This window comes from Somniosus microcephalus, chromosome 22, assembly GCF_052327205.1.
Source record: "Somniosus microcephalus isolate GS21.2 chromosome 22, FLI_Smic_1.0, whole genome shotgun sequence".
In the NCBI taxonomy this organism is placed as follows: Eukaryota; Metazoa; Chordata; class Chondrichthyes; order Squaliformes; family Somniosidae; genus Somniosus; species Somniosus microcephalus.
This window is the reverse complement of record NC_141008.1, coordinates 28,567,964-28,587,480: the sequence shown is the minus strand read 5'-3', so window position 1 is coordinate 28,587,480 and position 19,517 is coordinate 28,567,964. Positions and strand designations below refer to the sequence as shown.

The following is a 19,517-nucleotide window of genomic DNA, read 5'->3' as shown; positions in this document are numbered from 1 at the left end:
TGTCAGATTGGCCGTGGATGCTGAGGTTGGGGTAGAAGGACCTTCACTCTGGATCTAATCCTGTGCTGTACCTGACCCAGGACGTGCTTAATGCCCAAAGTGGAAAATGCTTTATTCTCAATCCCTCATCATAATGAGCATAAAATTCATTCAAAATCTTTTAATATAAAGGGAAGGCTCTCTCCGTGAAAAAAATCCCGATGGTGAAACTCGTTCTGTAGAAGCTGAATATCTACAGAGTGATGGATTTTCCTGTCTAAATATTTACCCGAGGTGCCGCCTTTTCTCATTTTATCTTAGCTGCAGTGAGTCCATTTCATTTGAAGCCAGCCCCTCACCTGAGGTCTGGAGCGTGTGATGCAGAAATAAAAGGCGGACACGGTTTACAAAAAAAACCCCAAAAATATATATTTGCATTTAAACTATCATAAACATATACAAAAATGATATTCTATTGTTTGTCTTACCATAAATTAATAAATCTACAATCATCGAGTGGACAGAGAGAAGTGAACTACAGGCAATACAATCCATTTGCACAGCCTCCTGTACAGGGTCCGGCTATGACAGACAATGATCATGGAAAAGGAAACGGAGGAGGATACACTTGTTCTGATGGCTGTTGTCACAAACCCACATCCAACCTCATCCATCACTTCAACCTCTTTCCAGTCTCTTGTCTTCCCTGAATGCTCAGACTCATGCCACTTAGGTGAAGTGCTGGAGGGCGGCTGATACCCACTGGACTATATCCCAGCTCAGGTCCCAACATCTTCAGGATGTGAGGGGGGGAAATTGGGAGGAAGGGGTGGGTATTTTTTAAGATGGCCTCAAACTGACTCTTCCCTGAATAGGTTCCTACTGGAGTGGCCGTCTTTGTGAGTCAGGTCCAAATCCAGCCCGTTAGAGCCAAGGAAAGGGGTGCGAACCTGGCTGGAGTTCTGATATATGATTTGCTGTTGATCATTGGATTCATCAATAACTTCCAAACTAAAGACGGAGATGGAAAAATGGCCTATTTTAAAACAGGCTGAGAGACGATTTTCCAATGCACAATACCCAAATACCTTGATTTAACATCTTGTTCAAAAGACAGCGCCTCTGACAATTCAGCACTCCCTCGGTACTGCACCGAACCGCTCAGGTCTTGAGTGGGAACTTGAACCACAACTTCTGACTCAGAGGCAAGCATGCTACTGAGTGAGCCAAACTGACACGTGGAAAAGCATGGGTAGCACGCTTATGCCTTCCTGTTCTGCCAGGCCGGATGGTGAGACATCCCACCCACAGAGCCCATTCAGAAAGTCTTCCTTACACTCACCAGCTGGCATTCTGAAATTGTCACACGCACCCCTAAAAGAAACAGGCTATCAAAGTCTAAAAAGGGACAGGCAATGATCAACATTTCTAGGATATGATCACCGAGAAAGATATTCCTGGCATAAAACCTTCCTTACCTTAGGCAGCAGGTGAAAATGAATAATAAACACTCTACACTTTGGAAAGGTGGGAGAGCTTTGGTGACAACCTCTCAGACCGGCTAAAAGTTAAATGCTGCCGGTATACTTCATTCCCAACTTACTGCCATTACTTTCCCATCACTCACACCCCAGCCCCACCCAGGAGAGGCTGCCATTGACAGGATTCCAGCATGGTTTCATTTGGAAGAGTCTTATTAGTAAGAAACATAAAAAAAATGTGGAATTCCTTTCTCTTGGCCAATTTCTTTCCCTTGTTTCCTGAAGGTGCTGACTCTCATTGGGTTCAGAGCCACTGGCACTGGCTGCTTTCTGGTACCTTGTTCAAGTGACCATCCTTCATGTGTGAGCCTAGGCAATAAAGTGTCACTAGACTATTCGACCACAGGGAGCATCACAGCAGAGTCACATCCTATTCTCCCCCAATGTTGACATGCAACTTTCCGGATGTGACACTAGCCAGCAAGCAGGAGTGGAAACGCTGGCTGATTTACTGCTCCTTAGCCGTGGGGTGCTGAGGGCAAATTTAGTGGCCTACTAGCAGCCTGGCTGAGGTCAGCGAACCCAGCACAGATTGATCCGCTCATTATTCATTGAAATATTCATTGAGATAAAATAGAGAAGCATAAATCTATTGGTAATTATAGCAGCAGCTCCCCCCCTCCCCCATGTCCTGAGCTCTGGAGGCTTTATTCAGGAATATCACTTTATCGGACCGTTTCAATATTAAAATAAAACTAGATACATAGAAGATAGGAGCAGGAGTAGGCCATTCGGCCCCTCGAGCCTGTTCCGCCATTTAATGAGATCATGGCTGATCATCCAAATTCAGTACCCTGTCCCTGCTTTCCCCCCATATCCCTTGATCCCTTTAGCCTTAAGAAATATATCCAACTCCTTCTTGAAAAGCAGACCTCCTGTGGAATTGCTCATAATGACAGGGTTATCACACCGTCGAATGCACAGGGTATTATTCTACTGCTAGGGGTAAAATGTATGTAGTCTGGCCTGTCCTTTTAAGGCCACAGGTCTAATATGTGATGTAGAAATCTGCGTCTGTGATAGCATCACACGTGCAGTGTAACATCTCCCAATGTTCATATACATACACTAGTAGATCTCCTGTGGTGTTGCTCATGCTGTACAGGGGTCTTATCAACAAAGTATGACGAGAAAGGTGTGGCCGGGAAAGTGTTACAGGGGTTAAGTGCAATACTTACAATACAGATAGATTGAAGATCGACATATGATCAATAATGCAACTTTTCTCCAAAACTATTGCAAAGTTGCCCAGTCCCTTTTCTTTTAGTTGTTCCCTTACTCTTTTCACCCTTCATTCCACCCATTTATAAACAGTAAATCCTGATCGTTCTTTCTGTATGTCTCCCTGAGCTGTCCATCTGGGGCAAAGGGTAACCACAGTTAACCTGCCCCTTCTGCAAATGCGAGAGTGCAGTGGGTGCGAATCTCCTGCTAAGATTGGCAGCTCTCCACATGGGTGTACATGAGCCCCCCCTCACCCATACTACTCTGTGGCACAGTGCATTGGTGCACCCCCTGTAGCTGGTCGTTCCCCCCCAGTAATCAAATATTCATCAGAGTACCCCCACTGCAGGTCTGTGTAGATACCATATGACAGAAATTAGTCTCATCTCTAAAATAGGAGGACCCTCAAAGGGTTAAAAAAAAATTAATTGATGGTTTTGGGTAGTTTAACTGGGCAGTGTTGATGTATTGGCCTGTTTAAAGGGGCGGTGTTGATGGCCTGTTTAAAGGGGTGGTGTTGAAGTGTTGGCCTGTTTAAACGGGCAGTGTTGATGTATTGGGCTGTTTAAACGGGCAGTGTTGATGTATTGGGCTGTTTAAACGGGCAGTGTTGATGTATTGGGCTGTTTAAACGGGCAGTGTTGATGTAATGGCTGTTTAAACAGGCAGTGTTGAAGTGTTGGGCTGTTTAAAGGGGTGGTGTTGAAGTGTTGGCCTGTTTAAACGGGCAGTGTTGATGTATTGGGCTGTTTAAACGGGCAGTGTTGAAGTGTTGGCCTGTTTAAACGGGCAGTGTTGATGGCCTGTTTAAAGGGGTGGTGTTGTTGACCTGTTTAAAGGGGCGGTGTTGTTGACCTGTTTAAAGGGGCGGTGTTGTTGACCTGTTTAAAGGGGCGGTGTTGTTGACCTGTTTAACGGGGCGGTGTTGATGGCCTGTTTAAAGGGGCGGTGTTGTTGACCTGTTTAAAGGGGCGGTGTTGTTGACCTGTTTAACGGGGCGGTGTTGTTGACCTGTTTAAAGGGGCGGTGTTGTTGACCTGTTTAAAGGGGCGGTGTTGTTGACCTGTTTAAAGGGGCGGTGTTGATGGCCTGTTTAAAGGGGCGGTGTTGATGGCCTGTTTAAAGGGGCGGTGTTGATGGCCTGTTTAAAGGGGCGGTGTTGTTGACCTGTTTAACGGGGCGGTGTTGATGGCCTGTTTAAAGGGGCGGTGTTGTTGACCTGTTTAAAGGGGCGGCGTTGTTGACCTGTTTAACGGGGCGGTGTTGTTGGCCTGTTTAAAGGGGCGGTGTTGAAGTGTTGGGCTGTTTAACGGGGCGGTGTTGTTGACCTGTTTAACGGGGCGGTGTTGATGGCCTGTTTAAAGGGGCGGTGTTGTTGGGCTGTTTAAAGGGGCAGTTTTGCCACAGAGGGGGAAATTTCAGACAGGCTGGGAGCAGAGTCTGAAATAACAGCCCTGAGACCTTCAGCGCGAGTTCATGCTAAGGGTAGGTTTGGGCTATACCTGATGCCACATCTGGTGCAGTGAAAACTTTCGTCACGTGGCCTCCATTTCCTTTAGTGTTAGATATTAAAGCAGAAAATTATTAGTAGTGGCAGAAGCAATCAGTGACGCCTACCTCCCCCTCCCCCACCCCACCCCCATCAAAACCCACTAACATCGCTTGTGAGAGCTTTACTGGGGGACAGTTTGAGCCAGCAGCAGGACATTCTACAGCTCAGTGTGATCCCACGCAATAAGATGCAATGACATTCCAACAGACAGTCTCAAGCAATCTGACCACCCGCCCTCCCCCACCCACAGCTTGCCCTGTGCACCTCGCTCTGTTCCATTTCAGCGTTGGGGGGGGGGGGCGGGTCAGTCAATTTAAAATCACCACAAAAAAATTACAACCAACATACAAAGAAGATCTACAACTGTAAAAGAAAATGCAAGACGCAATGAGATATCTACACATAGAATAGCAGAATAGAATGGGAGCTCTCTCTCTTTCTTGCTCCCTTCAAAAGGAATTATATTGCACAATAGGAAACTCAGGGGTGGGGGGATTAGGGTATGATTTAAGGCTGATAATTCCTCCACTCCATTTTGCAAGTAATGACCCCAGCTGAGGCGAGGGCATCGTCCATTATAAGCTGGCACTCCCCCCCCCCCCATCCCCCCCCCACCAATGTCCCTGTGAACGGACCTGTGCTTTACAGGCTCTACAGCAAAGCTCCACTGGCATCGGTACCTGCTGATTATCCTCCTGAAAAATGGCTGTCCAGCAATTCAGACAAACTGTTCCCACATCACAACCATTCATCCCTCACTAACACGAAAGAGGCCTCACGATAATGCTTCACTGACAACAGCTGAAAGAAATAAACTACCAACATGCTCAAGGACTGAAGTTATACCTGTGGGGTTGGGCAGGGGGTCGGGGGGTGGGGGGATGGGTAGGGGGCTGGGAGTGCTTGTTTTTACGAAAGTAATAAAAATGTCCAAAACTGGAATCCAGGGAGAAATGTGCCATATATATTGCGCCTGATTATTTTTGACACTGCAATTTATGCTTCCCCACCCATTTTTCTCCCCTTCAGCTCTCTTGAAGGCTGGTGCTAGGGCATGTCACCCTCTTTCAGCTTGCACGGGCAGCCATGTGTAAGGCTGGACAGCAAGGAATGGCTAGATATTCGACTGTGAAGGGCATCACGACTGAACCCGATCGCGTCCTCGCCCGACGACGCCCACACTTTCCAGTATAGGTGGCTGGATAGCAATCAGCAACCGGGTCGCTGGCGTGCTTTACCCTGCCTAGCCCGGGCCACTGAGGCCCAATTGTACGACACATATGTTAGCTGGCTGAGATCAGCTAAGTCAATTCAGACAGGGGATCAAACATGGGACCCTCCCCCTAGTCTGGATGGCTCAGTACAGAGAGACAATCAATGGAGTTGAGGGAACATCAGGGCAATTTCAGGATTTGGGATGGAGGGGGTGGAGGGGGAAGGGGCAGGAAGTGGGAGACATAGCCCATGACAGAAAAATTTGAGGGAACACATCTCTCTTCATCACTCACCACCCCACCCCCACTCAGTACCATTGTAACGAGATTAATAAAACAATAAAAGAATCAGTAGGCAAGGGGCCTTCAGTAGTTACAGGACTGTGCTGATATAAAGCGAGTTTGTATCACTGCCACTATCTATATACCGCAGAAACACTTTAACAGATCATTTATTGCCCAATAGTTATCACAGATATCTAGGGTCAGTATTGTTTCACTGGCACTTGAAAACTGTGACCTAATTTTATCTTCACCTGATAGGGTTAAATATTTTGGTTTTAAAAAAAATTATGGGACAGAAACTGAAAAATAAAAAAGTCCCTTGTGCTGAAATGCGAACGCAAGTTAGAAATGTTTTTATTGGAAGAATGAAGTGTTTATATGGAAAGTATTATATGCCGGGAAAGAAACATTTTCAAACTGGATATTTTACATTGGGGCGGGTGTCGGCCGGGCCGAAGAACCAAAAAGCCTCAGGACAAAAAAAATCATACGGTTCTCAGATTATTTTAGGATTTTTTCCCTAGCTTTCTGTCCTCCTCTCCAGAAGGGATTAACTGACCACAAGGTGATACTTTTCACAGGTACTGGTGTCCCGAGTGACCCCCACCCCCAGTCCACTGGACAAATGGCCATTCCTCGTGACTGTCCCCCCTGACAGTGGGTGACTGGAACACTAAAAGGGGAGGGGGTCACATCTGTCCTAACACAACAGCCGCATTCCCAGCAGGATAACAGTGGAAAACACGGACTGGTTGTTGCCACACTTACAGGGGTGCTGAGGCCAACTGCTGCCCTCTCCTGCTCCTCGCTGCTTTAAACTGCCCGAGGAAGGAGCTTTCCGTTAATTGGAAGAGAATATTGCGGCAAAAGACCGGAGATTTAAAAAATAATAATTATGTATCTTAGGGAATGACTTGAGAAATTATTGTAAAAAAATGTATTTTCCGATTCAAAAATAACATTTAAAACATCATCAATATTTCGTACTTTCGTTACACACTTTGATGCTGTACACCCCCGCAATTCGACTAAAGTTTTGAACATGAGATTGCTCCACGCTGCATGACTGCAGAGAGAGACTGATAACATTTCCCCCTCCACAGGGTTGGCACGGTGACATTCAGAAGCACTCGGCGCTCAAGAAACAGACAACACATTTCCAGTTTCAGCTCAAAATAAACCAACACTCTTCCCCCCCGTCTGAGCGGAGCGGTGGGTGGGTCACTCTTGGCCCAGGGGATTGGTGCGGCGATGTTGGGAGGAAGCCATCCACCCTCTGTCTCTCTCTCTCTGAAAGACTGCTTTCCCCCAGTATTCTACACGCCAATAGGTCTTAGAACGGGAATGATCTTAAACCTTTCCACGGATTTTACAGGAATTCCTAAACAAATCCTATAGGTTAAGAGACATCAGTAATGTGACTATTAGATCTAGTAAACCGCCTGGCCAAGGGGCTGGTCCCTGAGCCGTGGACTGGGTCGTGGGCTCACACTGGCCGACTGTTCTGCTGGCGTTTTTACCTGGTATGAGTTACACATGGGTTGGATTGTCCAGGTAAGGGTCCGTTTTGCTCATGTGGACCATGACAGAAGGCGCCTTGTAGTGGCAGTGGCTGGCGGAGCAGTTGACGCCACTGCAGGGCTTCCCTCGAGTCCTCACCGACAGCTTTCTGCTGCACAAGCTTTGCCAAGTCTGCAGGGTCTTGGAGCTCCAGACCCAAATCCCGCTGGTGATGCCCACCACCAAGGACATGAAGATCTTCAGCATGAAGACAGCTACGGTAGGCACGGAGATGTCCAAAGTGCAGTCCAGAGTCCTTCTCCCGGGATAGGCCAGGCAAGGCTGCTCTGAGGCCAGCACTTTCCAATAATCCATATTCAACCTTTCGTAGAAATAGCAGACGATGACACAGGTGGCCGGGACGGTGTAAAGTATGGAGAAGACCCCAATCTTCACCATCAGCTTCTCCAACTTCTCCGTGTTGGTGCCTCCGGTCTTCATGATCCTGCGGATGTGAAAGAGAGCCACGAACCCGGTTAGAATGAAGGAGGTCCCGATCACCAAATAACAGGACAGAGGGATGAGCACAAAGCCGGTTAGGGCATTGACGTCCATACTGCCCACATAACACAGACCAGTCAACTCATCGCCCGCCACCTTCCTCATAGTCAGTATAATGATGGTCTTCATGGCCGGGACACCCCAGGCAGCCATGTGGAAGTAGCTGCTGTGGGCTTCGATGGCCTCGTGGCCCCATTTCTTACCTGCGGCCAGGAACCAGGTTAAGGTCAGGATGAGCCACCACAGGGAGCTGGCCATGCCAAAGTAATAGAGGATGAGGAAGACGATGGTGCAGCCCGTGCTCTCCAGGCCCTCTTGGATGACGTACAGCTCTCCATTCTCCCGGTCGCAGGCGATGTTTTCAGCCCCGGCCACCGACCGAATGATGAAGGCCACCGAGTAGACGTTGTAACACATGGACAGGAAGATGATGGGTCTCTCGGGATACTGGAAGCGGTGAGGATCCAGCAGGAACGTCAGCACGGTGAACGCAGTGGAGACGAAGCACAGCGTGGACCAGACGGCCATCCAGATGAAAGCAAAGTCTTTATCGCCCTTGGACCAGTAGACATCCACCCCCGGGGAGCACTTGGGGGCGCAGGTCAGGCTCTTCTCCACGTACTGGAACTTGTCGGGGTTGACACAGGAGCCGAGCGGCCCTTGGTTCCTCCCCTCCCCGCCGCCGGGGAGCCTGGCTCTGGGTGCCACAGGCAGCATGCCTTGGCCCTTCTGAGGCTCGCCAGTCGCGTTCTCGGGAGCTTCCATGCACAAGGCGTTGGGGTCGTTCCGGGTGGGGAGCTTGCTGCAATCCAAAGACTCCGGCCATCCGAAATTGAACTGAGCCATGATGGGGGCGCACCGCTGGCGGGCTTGCTGACACATGGGTCTGCAGGCTGGGATGGAGGTGGACACCTGGTCAGTGCACATGGGGGCATAGAGGGAGCAGAGGAAAAGCCGGAGGTGGACGTGACAGCCGTACTCGACCAGAGGGGCGAACTCGTGCAGCTTGATGGCAGCTTCCCGCTGGTTCTGGTGGCCCATGTAGTTGGGCATTCTGGTCATGTTGTAGCCAATTCCCAGACACATCGGGATCTCGATCGGCTCGCATTTGGCTTCCATGCCTCGCTCGTGGTCGATGGAGCCGATGCCCGAGCAGGTCCCGAGCAGCAGAGATTGGGAAAGGGCTGCAATAAAGAGGCTGCGGAGAAAGCGCTCCATTCTCAGCACCTTGCAGAGAGAGTCGGTGGCGTGAACTTTGGCTGAAGCTCACACCGACATATCCTTCCCCCAGATCAGGGAGTGCAGAGAAGCCAAGGTGCTGGTGCTGCTGACGGGACTGCAAGCTTCAAATAAACGACCCGTTTAAATACTTTCGCCGACTCATTCAATCCTTCGAAGTTAGGCGGTTGTCAAACTTTCCAGTGAGTGCTTCCAGCACAAGCCCGGGCGCTTTGCAATGCTGTTTAGAACAAGCGCCGCGGTCACAAAACAGGGGCTTTGATCCAAATCCTCAACGGCTTTGATATGAAATGACTTTTTTTTTGTTGTTTAGCAAACACAGGAGAGATTCCCTCCGGCTCCTCGCCAGCTCTGCACTTCGCGCTGTCTCGCTCTCTGGTCTTTGTTGAAAACAGCAGATGCTGGCGCCAGCTCTGGCTCGGGAGTCCCGGGGAGATTGATGGGCAGGGGGTGGAGGTGACAGTGGAGGGGCTGGGTGGATGGGGTGGATGGGGTGGATGGGGGTAGAGATGATGCACAGCCCGCTCCACGGTGCCTGCCCTCTTCTCGCTGGCCAGGCTGCAGAAACTGACCCAGAAACTGATCCTGGCAACACCAGCAGCCCCGGGGAGGCACGGGGGCGGGGCCGGTCGCCCGGAGCTCCGCCCCTGCCCGCCTCCCATTGGCTCCCACCAGCACCTCGCGTCGCGCCTGCCGCGCCATCGGCGATCTTATTGGCTGCCTCACCTGCCACTCAAGCGCAAAAGGGGTGGGCTTGTCCCACTTGTCAGTCAAATTTTGAGCCGACAGACAGGGATTGCAAAACAGCCACAGAGTGGGAGCCTTGTTCAATTGGTGTCACCCCCTACTGACGGACTGAGCCGAGTCGATCCTTTCCATTCCGTTTTCTTTTGAATTTATATATAAATTCAGCAAAAATTAAGTGTTTTAAAATATTCTGAACAGTCCTTAACACATCCCAAAAAGTTGGGAAAGTACATGTTTCACCTTTCCTTGCTAATGAAAAATGCCTGTGTTTTAAACCCAGTCTGTTTTCTCGAGGGTCTGTCGCTGCTCTGAAGAATGCAACATTCACAGCATTAGATTTCTCACTCATTTCAAATTCGAGCAACTATTTCGCTGGGTACAAAGATCTTTCTGCTCTTCTCGGCCTCTCGGCAGACGCTGCAGTCTAAGTGCCGAGGGAAAGCTGAATTTCAAGCCACTTGTCTCTAGGTTAGATGCAAAGTGCTGAGAAAATTAGAATCCCGTTTTTACCCCCGAAATTGACTTCCTTTTAAACGCCAGAAAACAGGTCTCCGGCAAGTTATAACGGAGGTAGGACGAACACGTACAGGTTGACACGTTTAGCCAAACTATTCATTTAATCTACAAACAAAAAATCAGATTATATGAGGCAATTAATTGTCTCAAATGGCATTTTCCCCAAATATTCCACAAAATGTCTTCGTTTGGGAGTGGAGAGAGGGAGATAAACACTTGATATTTTAAGCGGCTTTAAGAAACAATTTACACGTTAAAATAACGCTCGAAGAATGCTGGATCTTTGTGCAATGTTTCTCCCCATCTACCCCTGTAGGAGCAGAGAAACTGGATAATGTACAGTGGTAAAAATGTTCCAAATATACGCCCTCTACAGCACTCTCTCCCTGAATCTACCCTTTTACTCGGGGAGCGAGAGACAAGGTTCTTAGTGATTAAACCTGTCCCTTAGGCGTTTAAAATTTTGCCAACAAACATAAATAAGCGAAGAAACTGTTAACTTTTCCTCTCTGCAGATGTTAACAGAGCCGCTATTTCTAGCATTTTCTGTTTTTATTTTCGATTTTTTCACCGCTTGCAGTTTTCCTGTTTCCACATAGGAGTTTGATTATTTAATCTGGTGTTATTTTTAAATGTCAGTCCCACTGTACACTTTATTTGGAAACAGACTGTTGTTTGTGCTGCTGTTGCTGTGGCCTCCGAAGCTGCTGTTTTTTTTTAAATGTCCATTCTGTCAGAATGGATCAGTCTCCTTTAATTCTCTTTTGAATCCCTGTCACTGAGGAGACCGTCCTTAAAGAAGCGTCGAAGAATTAAAAAGAAGGAGCTGTGAATGCCATTAGCTCGCTTTCCAAAAAGTCTTTTCACCTCTGCGAAAGGCACAACAAGAGGCGATTCGAGACAATGACAAAAAAGGATGGAACCCCGGGGAGAGAGTGAGAGGAAGGAGCTGGGATTTGGGGCAGATCTTTGCGCGGTTGCATTTGTCACACTCTCTCTTTCAAAGTGCTTCTGTTCTCAGCCTCACAGCCGCCTTTCATTCAAACAATGCTCTGGCCTTTTTGAGTTGAAAGTAGGAATATTGAAAATAAAAGGGGTTCTCTGTCTATCAGCCTTATTCCCTCAGTCTTTCTGTCACCGGTCTCTGTCTGGCTTGTCTGTCTATTTATCCATCCATCTATCTATCCATTTGACTATATCTATCTATCTGCCTCTCTCTCTACCTGTCTCTCTCTCTATCACTCCCTCTCTCGCTGCATGATTTTGCTCACCGTCAGTCTGTCTCTCTAAGTGTATCTGTGTCCATGTCTCTTAACACAGAAATCAGTTTCTGTCTCTCTGCTGTGCTCTTTAATCTCTACTTTCTATTGTCCAGCCTTTAGCTATATCTCTCTTTCTATCTTATTTGTCTTTTCCTCTCTCTGCTGCCGGACATTGCCTAACTGTTTTACCTGTCCCTGTCGTGTGTTTCTCTCGCTCTTTCTCACTCACTTTCGCTGCCTCGCTGGATGCTTGCGGCCCTGATGCAGGGCTGTTCTTTCAAGTTCCTGCTGTAGAGCTTTGCACTGAGTTCTTGATATTTAACCATTTTTTAAATATATGTGCTGTTTGAAGACAGAAGGTGGCAACTTACCATCAAAGGCAAATAATAACAAACGATGGGAAATCTATCTATATAAACACATAGATATATATAGTGATGTGTATTTATACATATATACACACATACACATGTGTATACACACACACAGATGCATGTATAGATGTACACATACACGTGCGCGTTATTCTTGATGGGCCCCAGTGATCAAGAACTGGAGAAAAGAACATTAAGGGAGATTTTCCGCTTCTGTGCTCCTCCTGCCAAATGCTGAAGCACATCTCAGGAACTTGCGGACTCCGAGCCCCTGATTTCAATCCCTTCATATTAGTGGCGAAGCTGCTCTAGTGACAGGAGAAATGAGGGTAAGGGAGACCAGCACGCTTGAAGGGAGCGTGTTTGGGAGAGAGGGCTACAATACTCTCGCCCCCGGTCTCCCACTTGCGATCTCTTTGAGCGTGGCTCCCTGGGTAGATTAACTCTACAACCCACGCTAGTAATACATTGAGAGGGAATGAACAATACAAATGGAATTAGGTTATTTGACTGTAAGTGTAGAACTGTAAGTGTAAAATGGACAGGAATTAGAAGGGTTGCAATCTCCCTCAGATTAATGAATCTCACTTTGGCAGCTAATGGGATCGTGGAACAGAAGAGGAACAGTTGAGGATTTGGAAGTGAATGGTGAAAGGCTGGGAGCTACTCCCGGTTCTGGCTGCCTTAGGGAGGAAAGTAGGAACTTTGCGGAATCTTTTCCTCGGGAGATTGAACAGGTGACGAGTCTGTAGCCACCGTCACACTGGGACCCGTCTGGTTTGGGTTTTGGGAGACGGGCCTCTACAAGCGTGTTCCTCGGCATTGGCCCTGGCTCTGGCCGTGGGCCTGAATCCGCTGCTAGCTCAGGGAGCTCAGCTTCAGCGGGGGAAATGCTTCTGTCGCCCAGGATGTGAACCGAACGGTCCAGCGGATTGTCCACGGGTGGAGCAGGGAACACCGCACCATCCTTCTCATCCCTGTTGTAATGTGTCTGAGTGTTCGGCTGAAAATCTTTACAACCTCCCCGAACACTCAGACACATTACAACAGGAATGAGAAGGAATGCGCGGTGTCCCCCACTCCCTACTCACACTTTAAAGGAGGGAAACTCAAAATACTGCGGATGCTGGAAATCTGAAGTGAAAAAACAGAAAATGCTGGAAATACTCAGCAGGTCAGGCAGCATCTGTGGAGAGAGAAACAGAGTTAATGTTTCAGGTCAATGAAAGGTCACAGACCCGAAACGTGAACTCTGTTTCTCTCTCCACAGATGCTGCCTGACCTGCTGAGTATTTCCAGCATTTTCTGTTTCTACTTTAAAGGAGGGAGTGCTGTATGACAGGGACAGATGGAGGCAAAACAGACCTCATTGGATGACAATCTCATCATTCTCAACAAATGCTAGGACCTCTTTGAGGTGTTGTGCTTCTTTGAAGTGTAAACATTCCAAAATACCTTGAGGTCATAACTCCAGCAGCTTCACTTGTACATTACAGCACAGAGGAAGTGAAGTTACCGTCACCAACAGGCTTGGTTTCAAATTGATTCGGAAAGAGCTTCATGTTCATGCTGAAAAATGATAGCTACAGATGGGAATATCAAGAATACTGCAGGATACAGCGCTCCAGCACTGCTTCCAGCTTTCCCTGCTGCTGTAAACTTCATCAAACACGAAGTGGACAGCCCAACTGAGCCATTCAGACCAGGAGGGCCCCAAAGCCCACCCTCAGCCTGTGCTGAATTAACTGATCTTAGCCAGGGAGTTGTGGGGACCGAATGGCCCGGATTTTGCGGTGGGACTGGTAATGACAGCGTTCGCAGTCCTTATTACCCCTCTAAAACTGACCCTAACTCCCGGATTTAGCGCACGCGCAGATAAACGCAGACGTCCTGACGTTGCGGTCAGTCATTCACTGCTCATAGGCTGCACTGGGGCCCATGTAGCCAGCAATCAGTGAAATCACTTGAACTGATGAAAACTTATGCTTTTCTGATCTAATTGTGCTGTTAAACACCCCATTAAAAGTTAAGCCTTGTTGGAATAGGTGTAACTGGGGTTTTAACGGCATATTGACTGCTGAGCTACCATTCTGGCCCTGAAAAACTAGTTTTATGTTTGTGGAATGTCAACTTCCTCCTTATGATAGAAAATTACTTCATTTTTAAAATAATAAATTTAAAAAAAAGTTTGTTCATGATATTTCAGCTTCTACCTTAACCCCATGTGTATGTCTCAATCTTTATTTTGCTCTCTGTAAAAATTTTAAAAAGTGAATTGATAATCAGTGCTTTTTATTTCTTGGTTTGCTGCCTGTGAGAATTTTTCAATGTGATTGGCTGCTTAGACAGCTGGATGACATCACTGCTGCTCTATGCTAGGAATCCCCTTTCGACAGCACTACAATCAATTTAACATCGAGAAAGCTAAAGTTTTCACCACAGAGATCGCAAGGTCTTTGTGGGCAGCGTTCTTTGAGGTCAGCGGTGAGTGCCAGGCCAATAATTAGCCTCAATGCTCCACTGAGTGAAATGAAGTGGGCCTTCTTCATGAACCACTGTAGTGTAGCAGTTTGATACAGCTCAGTGGTTTGTTAAGCCATTTCAGAGGGCAATTAAGAGTCAACCGCATGGTAGGACTGCAGCCACACTAGGCTAGACCAGACCGGTTAAGGACAGGTTGCCTGCCCTAAAGGACATTGGTGAAGATATTAGTGAACCAGTTGGGTTTTGACAACGATTTTACATCATCACTTTTACTGATATTTCCAGCACTTTTAAACTGAATTCAAATTCTCAAACTGCCCTGGTGAGATTTGAATTCGTATTCACAGGATTAGTTAACCCAGGTCCCTAGATTAGTAGTCCAGTAGTATAACCACTGTGCTACCGTATCCTTTTGCAGTTGAATACCTGCTGACACTCACTGTCTTGGCCCAGATATGTGAGGTATTGGGAGCCTACAGCCAGAGCCTGTACCACAATGGGGCTTGTTGTTTTCAGTAGAGGTGGGGAGCAAACTGGAAATAAGAGACAACCACAAAAAAGCCAGAAAGAAGTTTAGAAATAAATCCTCGTTACAGTTTAGTTTTAAAAGCTTTCCTAATGGTGAGACTCACTCCCAAAGAATGGCTGCACAGACACAACCCCAATGTTAAGATATGTACTTGTTGTACAGCAGGACTGCACGGCGTATCACAGAGCAAAGCTCTAGCCCAGAGCATATCACAATGCAGAGCTCCAGTCTAGGGCATGTCACAGAGCAGAGCTCCAGTCCAGGGTATATCACAGAGCAGAGTTCCCCTCAGGGCATGTCACAGAGCTCCAGCCCAGGGCATGTCACAGAGCTCCAGCCCAGGGCATGTCACAGAGCTCCAGCCCAGAGCATGTCACAGAGCAGAGCTGCAATCCAGGCCTCTCACAGGGTAGAGTTCCTGCCCAGAGACTGTAAGAGAGCAGAGCTCCTGGTCAAGGCTTGTCACAAAGAAAAGGACATCAACTCTGACTCTGCCATGATCTAAGGCGAATGCAAAGTGGTGGGCAAACTGTCACGAAGAAGGTAGCAGCAGGCTAGCCCTAAGATTGTGTTCAAATCTCTCCATGGCCTCGCCCCTCCCTTTCTCTGTTACCTCCTGCAGTCCTACAACCCTCCGAGAACACTGCGTTCCTCCAACTCTGGCCTCTTGTGCGTCCTCCACTTCCTTCGCCCCACCATTGGTGGCAGCGCCTTCAGCCTCCCTAAACCTCTCCACCTATCTCTCTTCCTTTAAGACTCTCCTTAAAACCTATCTCTTTGACCAAGCTTTTGGCCACCTCTCCTAATGTTTCCTTCTTTGGCACCTTGGGATGTTTTACTACATTAAAGGTGCTATATAAATGCAAGTTGTTGTTATTGAAGTGAGATTGAGTGAAGTAAGTGGAATTTGCTTTGGCTGTTACTCTATATGTTCACTGGCTGCCTGTAAATAAATCAGCTCACGATTCATATCTGGCCTTGTCTCACCAAGTGTATCTCAGTCCACCTTTAGAAAGGTAGAGAAGTGCACAAGGGCACATGTGAAAGACACAATGTCCAGTTCAGATCAGAAGGGAGTCCTATTGCTACAGCCCTGGTTTACGGTATTGCACCATTAGATATTAAGGAGTACCCCTTGAATAGAAGGTGTTTGGACTGCTTAAGGGAGTGACCAGCACATTTATACCGGAGAGACAATGTAAGGCAAGAGTCAAAACAATTAACAGGGACATTGCAGAGATCAAGGTGGTTTTGGGGTAAAACGATCATCAAGAGGTGTGGGAGTGAGCTTGTACAACAAACCAATAAGTAAATCACCCTCACTCTCCAGGCTGAACTGTAAAAATGGCCACCTGGGTGGAGAACTGGACAATCTGGACCTGAACCCCAGCAAGGACTCAATGACTTAGGGAAAATTGGCATCAGGGGAACAAGGCAGAACTAAAGGGTTAGGTTAAAAAGTCACGGCCTAGTGTAGTATGAAGCCATAGCGACCAAAAAGTCCGAAAGAAAGAAAGACTTGCATTTACGTAGCACCTTTCATGACATCAGGACATCCCAAAGCACTTTACAGCCAATTACATACTTTTTGAAGTGTAGTCACTGTTGTAATATAGGAAACGTGGCAGCCAATTTGCGTACAGCAAGATCCCGCAAACAGCAATGTGATAATGACCAGATAATCTGCTTTTAGTGATGTTGGTTGAGGGATAAATAGTGGCCAGGACACCGGGGATAACTCCCCTGCTCTTCTTCAAATAGTGCCATGGGATCTTTAACATTCACTTGAGAGGCAGACAGTTTACTCTCATCCAAAAGACAGCACCTCCGACAGAGCAGCACTGAAGTGTCAGCCTAGGTTTATGTTCTCAGGTCCTGGAATGGGGGTTGAACCTACAAGCTTTTGACCTCAGAGGTGAGAGCGCTACCACTGAACCACGGCTTGATTCCCAGTCTGTGCTGAGTTCACTGACCTCAGCTGGGGCAACAGTGGGGCTGCTACAACTGACCTCTGCACTTCTGAGTTAGAGAGCGGACAATCAGTCAGGGTTCCTCCTCCTGACTGCTATCCAAGGACCTCTTCTGGAATGTGCATGTGCACTTTTGTTGGGTGAGAGTGGGATCAGACTTGGCTGTAATGCCCTCCACAGTCAAATAGTCTTCTGACACGCATTGTTTTGGCTCACACATGAAGAATGATCACTTAGGCTGGGCACCAGATGGCTCTCCGCTCAGTGAGGTTTAGCACCTTTAGGGGGAGGAGGGGAAAAACTCAGGGGAAAATAAGCAAATTGCTTTTAAGCCATCTAAACTTTTTTGTAAAAGAGAACTAAAACTGGGTTAGCAGCTGCACTGGACACCAGGCGAGGGACCTTCCCGCTGGTGCTCAGCTGTAAGGACTTACACAATAACAAACCCTGTTTATAACTTCTAGATAAGTAGAGCTGTGGAACTACAGCAGGTGTGAATCTCACATTTATAACACCTCATGTTGCGCTGTTTGTGTTAATCATTAATCGCCTTCAATGACAAAGAGGAGTAAATACAAATAATTCAACAATAACACGTTTCTTATATTGACATCACTGTCCATCCGAGAAGGAAATTCAATATCGAGACCATTAATAGTTAGGGAGATATTAAAAAGGATATCTGGAACCAAAGTTCAATGTTTTATATTACATTAGAACGTAACAAAACCAGCCTTGCAGCTATTGCATATATCAATGCAACCCCACATTGGCAGTTACTACATGTATTGCTCCAGCACCACACTAGCAGTTACTGCATGCATTGCTCCAGCCTGTTATGGGTGTGGTAGTGGACCCAAGCGCAGCTAGCCAGCCAGAGACTCGAAGCGGAGCAAGATCCCAAGAGATGCTTCTCCAGAAGGCTCCCCATCACAGGGCGAGACCCGAGACGGAGCCAAAACCCAGAAGATGCTTCTCCAGAAGGCCAATAAAACACAGGATGCACAGAGATGTGACTTGCAAGCATGAGAACTCAAGACTGAGCACCTGAGGCCGGAAACAGTCAGCTTAAATAACAGGCCCAATACTTTGATGAGGCAATTACTTTAATGAGACACAGGTGAGGAGAGAGGCCCAGAGACATGGCAGCAGAGCACCGAGGCATTCCAAAACGCCCTCTGGCGGCCAACAGAGGAACATGCAGCTGGAACCCTGACACAGCCCCACATTGGCACAGTTACTGCATGCATTGCTCCAGCCCCACCCACACTGGTGCAGTTACTGCATGTATCAATCCAGCCCCACATTGGTGCAGTTACTGCATGCATTGCTCCAGCCCCACATTGGGCCAGTTACTGCATGTAACCTGGACAGAAACCCAAGGAAGATTTAAAAGATTGAGAACTATGAAGTGGTGAGGAAATTAGATTTGGCCAAATAAATTTGGGGCTTTCGGTCTCTAGATTATGTCAGGTACCTTATCTGGGATTCTGAGCTGCATCCTTTCCTTTCCTGTCTTTGAATGAAATCCTTGTACAGGAGCCTCCGTGCTTGAAGCTCATACCAAACTTGTCCCATCCTCCCCATCCTTACCCACCTGAACCGACTCTTTGAGTCCTGCCTCTGCACTGCTTTGGCTGGTGAGTTTCTGACATATCTGTTGTATCAGTCGTAGTGGAGCCCTGCCCTTGATTGGTTGGGTAACTGATAAAGTAAACCTGGAGCAGCCAGTGATTCATACCCAGCCATGCTGGCACTGAAAGGACTGAAGGCTGTCACAGAAATTTGAATTGTTGGATAAAAATGTGAAGTAAATAATGTGATGACTGTGTAATATGTACATTAGAAAAATAGAGGTCAGCAGATTATTGTTCTGAAATGTGGGTGGGTGAATCTGGGCCTATTGATCAGTGATAGGAATCGACTGTCATAGTAAGCTGTGGGAGGTGTGCTTAACAAGCCCGATTGTAGCTGATCAGAGTTTGGATTTTAGTGCCCCCAAGTGTTTACCCACCGCACTGCAACATACACAGATGACAGGCCACTGATGAGGCTGTAAATATTGGGCCAGATTTTCCTGCAGCAGGACATTGATTGCCGCCTGCTGTTAGTTAGACTTGCCTCCAGCTCAGAAAAAAATAGCCCACTAAGTTTCTGGAAGAGCATCTGGGACCCAGGCTTATACTCGCTGGAGTTCAGAAGAATGAGAGGGGATCTCATTGAAACTTATAAAATTCTAACAGGACCAGACAGACTAGATGCAGGAAGGATGTTCCCGATGGTCGGGGAGTCCAGAACCAGGGGTCACAGTCTAAGGATAAGGGGTAAGCCATTTAGGACAGAGATGAGGAGGAATTTCTTCACTCAGAGTGGTGAACCTGTGGAATTCTCTGCCACACTAGGCAGTTGAGGCCAATTCATTAAATATATTCAAGAAGGAGTTCGATATATTTCTTAAGGCTAAAGGGATCAAGGGGTATGGGGAGAAGGCAGGGACAGGGTACTGAGTTTGGATGATCAGCCATAATCTCATTAAATGG

At 47.5% G+C, this 19,517-nt stretch overlaps 1 protein-coding gene across 1 annotated transcript; it reads right to left on the bottom strand.

The window, feature by feature from the left end:
• Positions 1–6,717: 6,717 nt before the first annotated feature.
• fzd9a (frizzled class receptor 9a) lies at positions 6,718–9,580 on the bottom strand. Its single transcript, XM_085964336.1, has one exon. It carries the CDS (start codon positions 9,072–9,074, stop codon positions 7,326–7,328), a length of 1,749 nt encoding a protein of 582 aa, XP_085820462.1. The 5' UTR covers positions 9,075–9,580; the 3' UTR covers positions 6,718–7,325.
• Between the last annotated feature and the right edge of the window lie 9,937 nt (positions 9,581–19,517).

Excerpts from the sequence above, each read along its gene's own strand:
- fzd9a (XM_085964336.1), bottom strand. The coding sequence starts at position 9,074 with ATGGAGCGCTTTCTCCGCAGCCTCTTTATTGCAGCCCTTTCCCAATCT.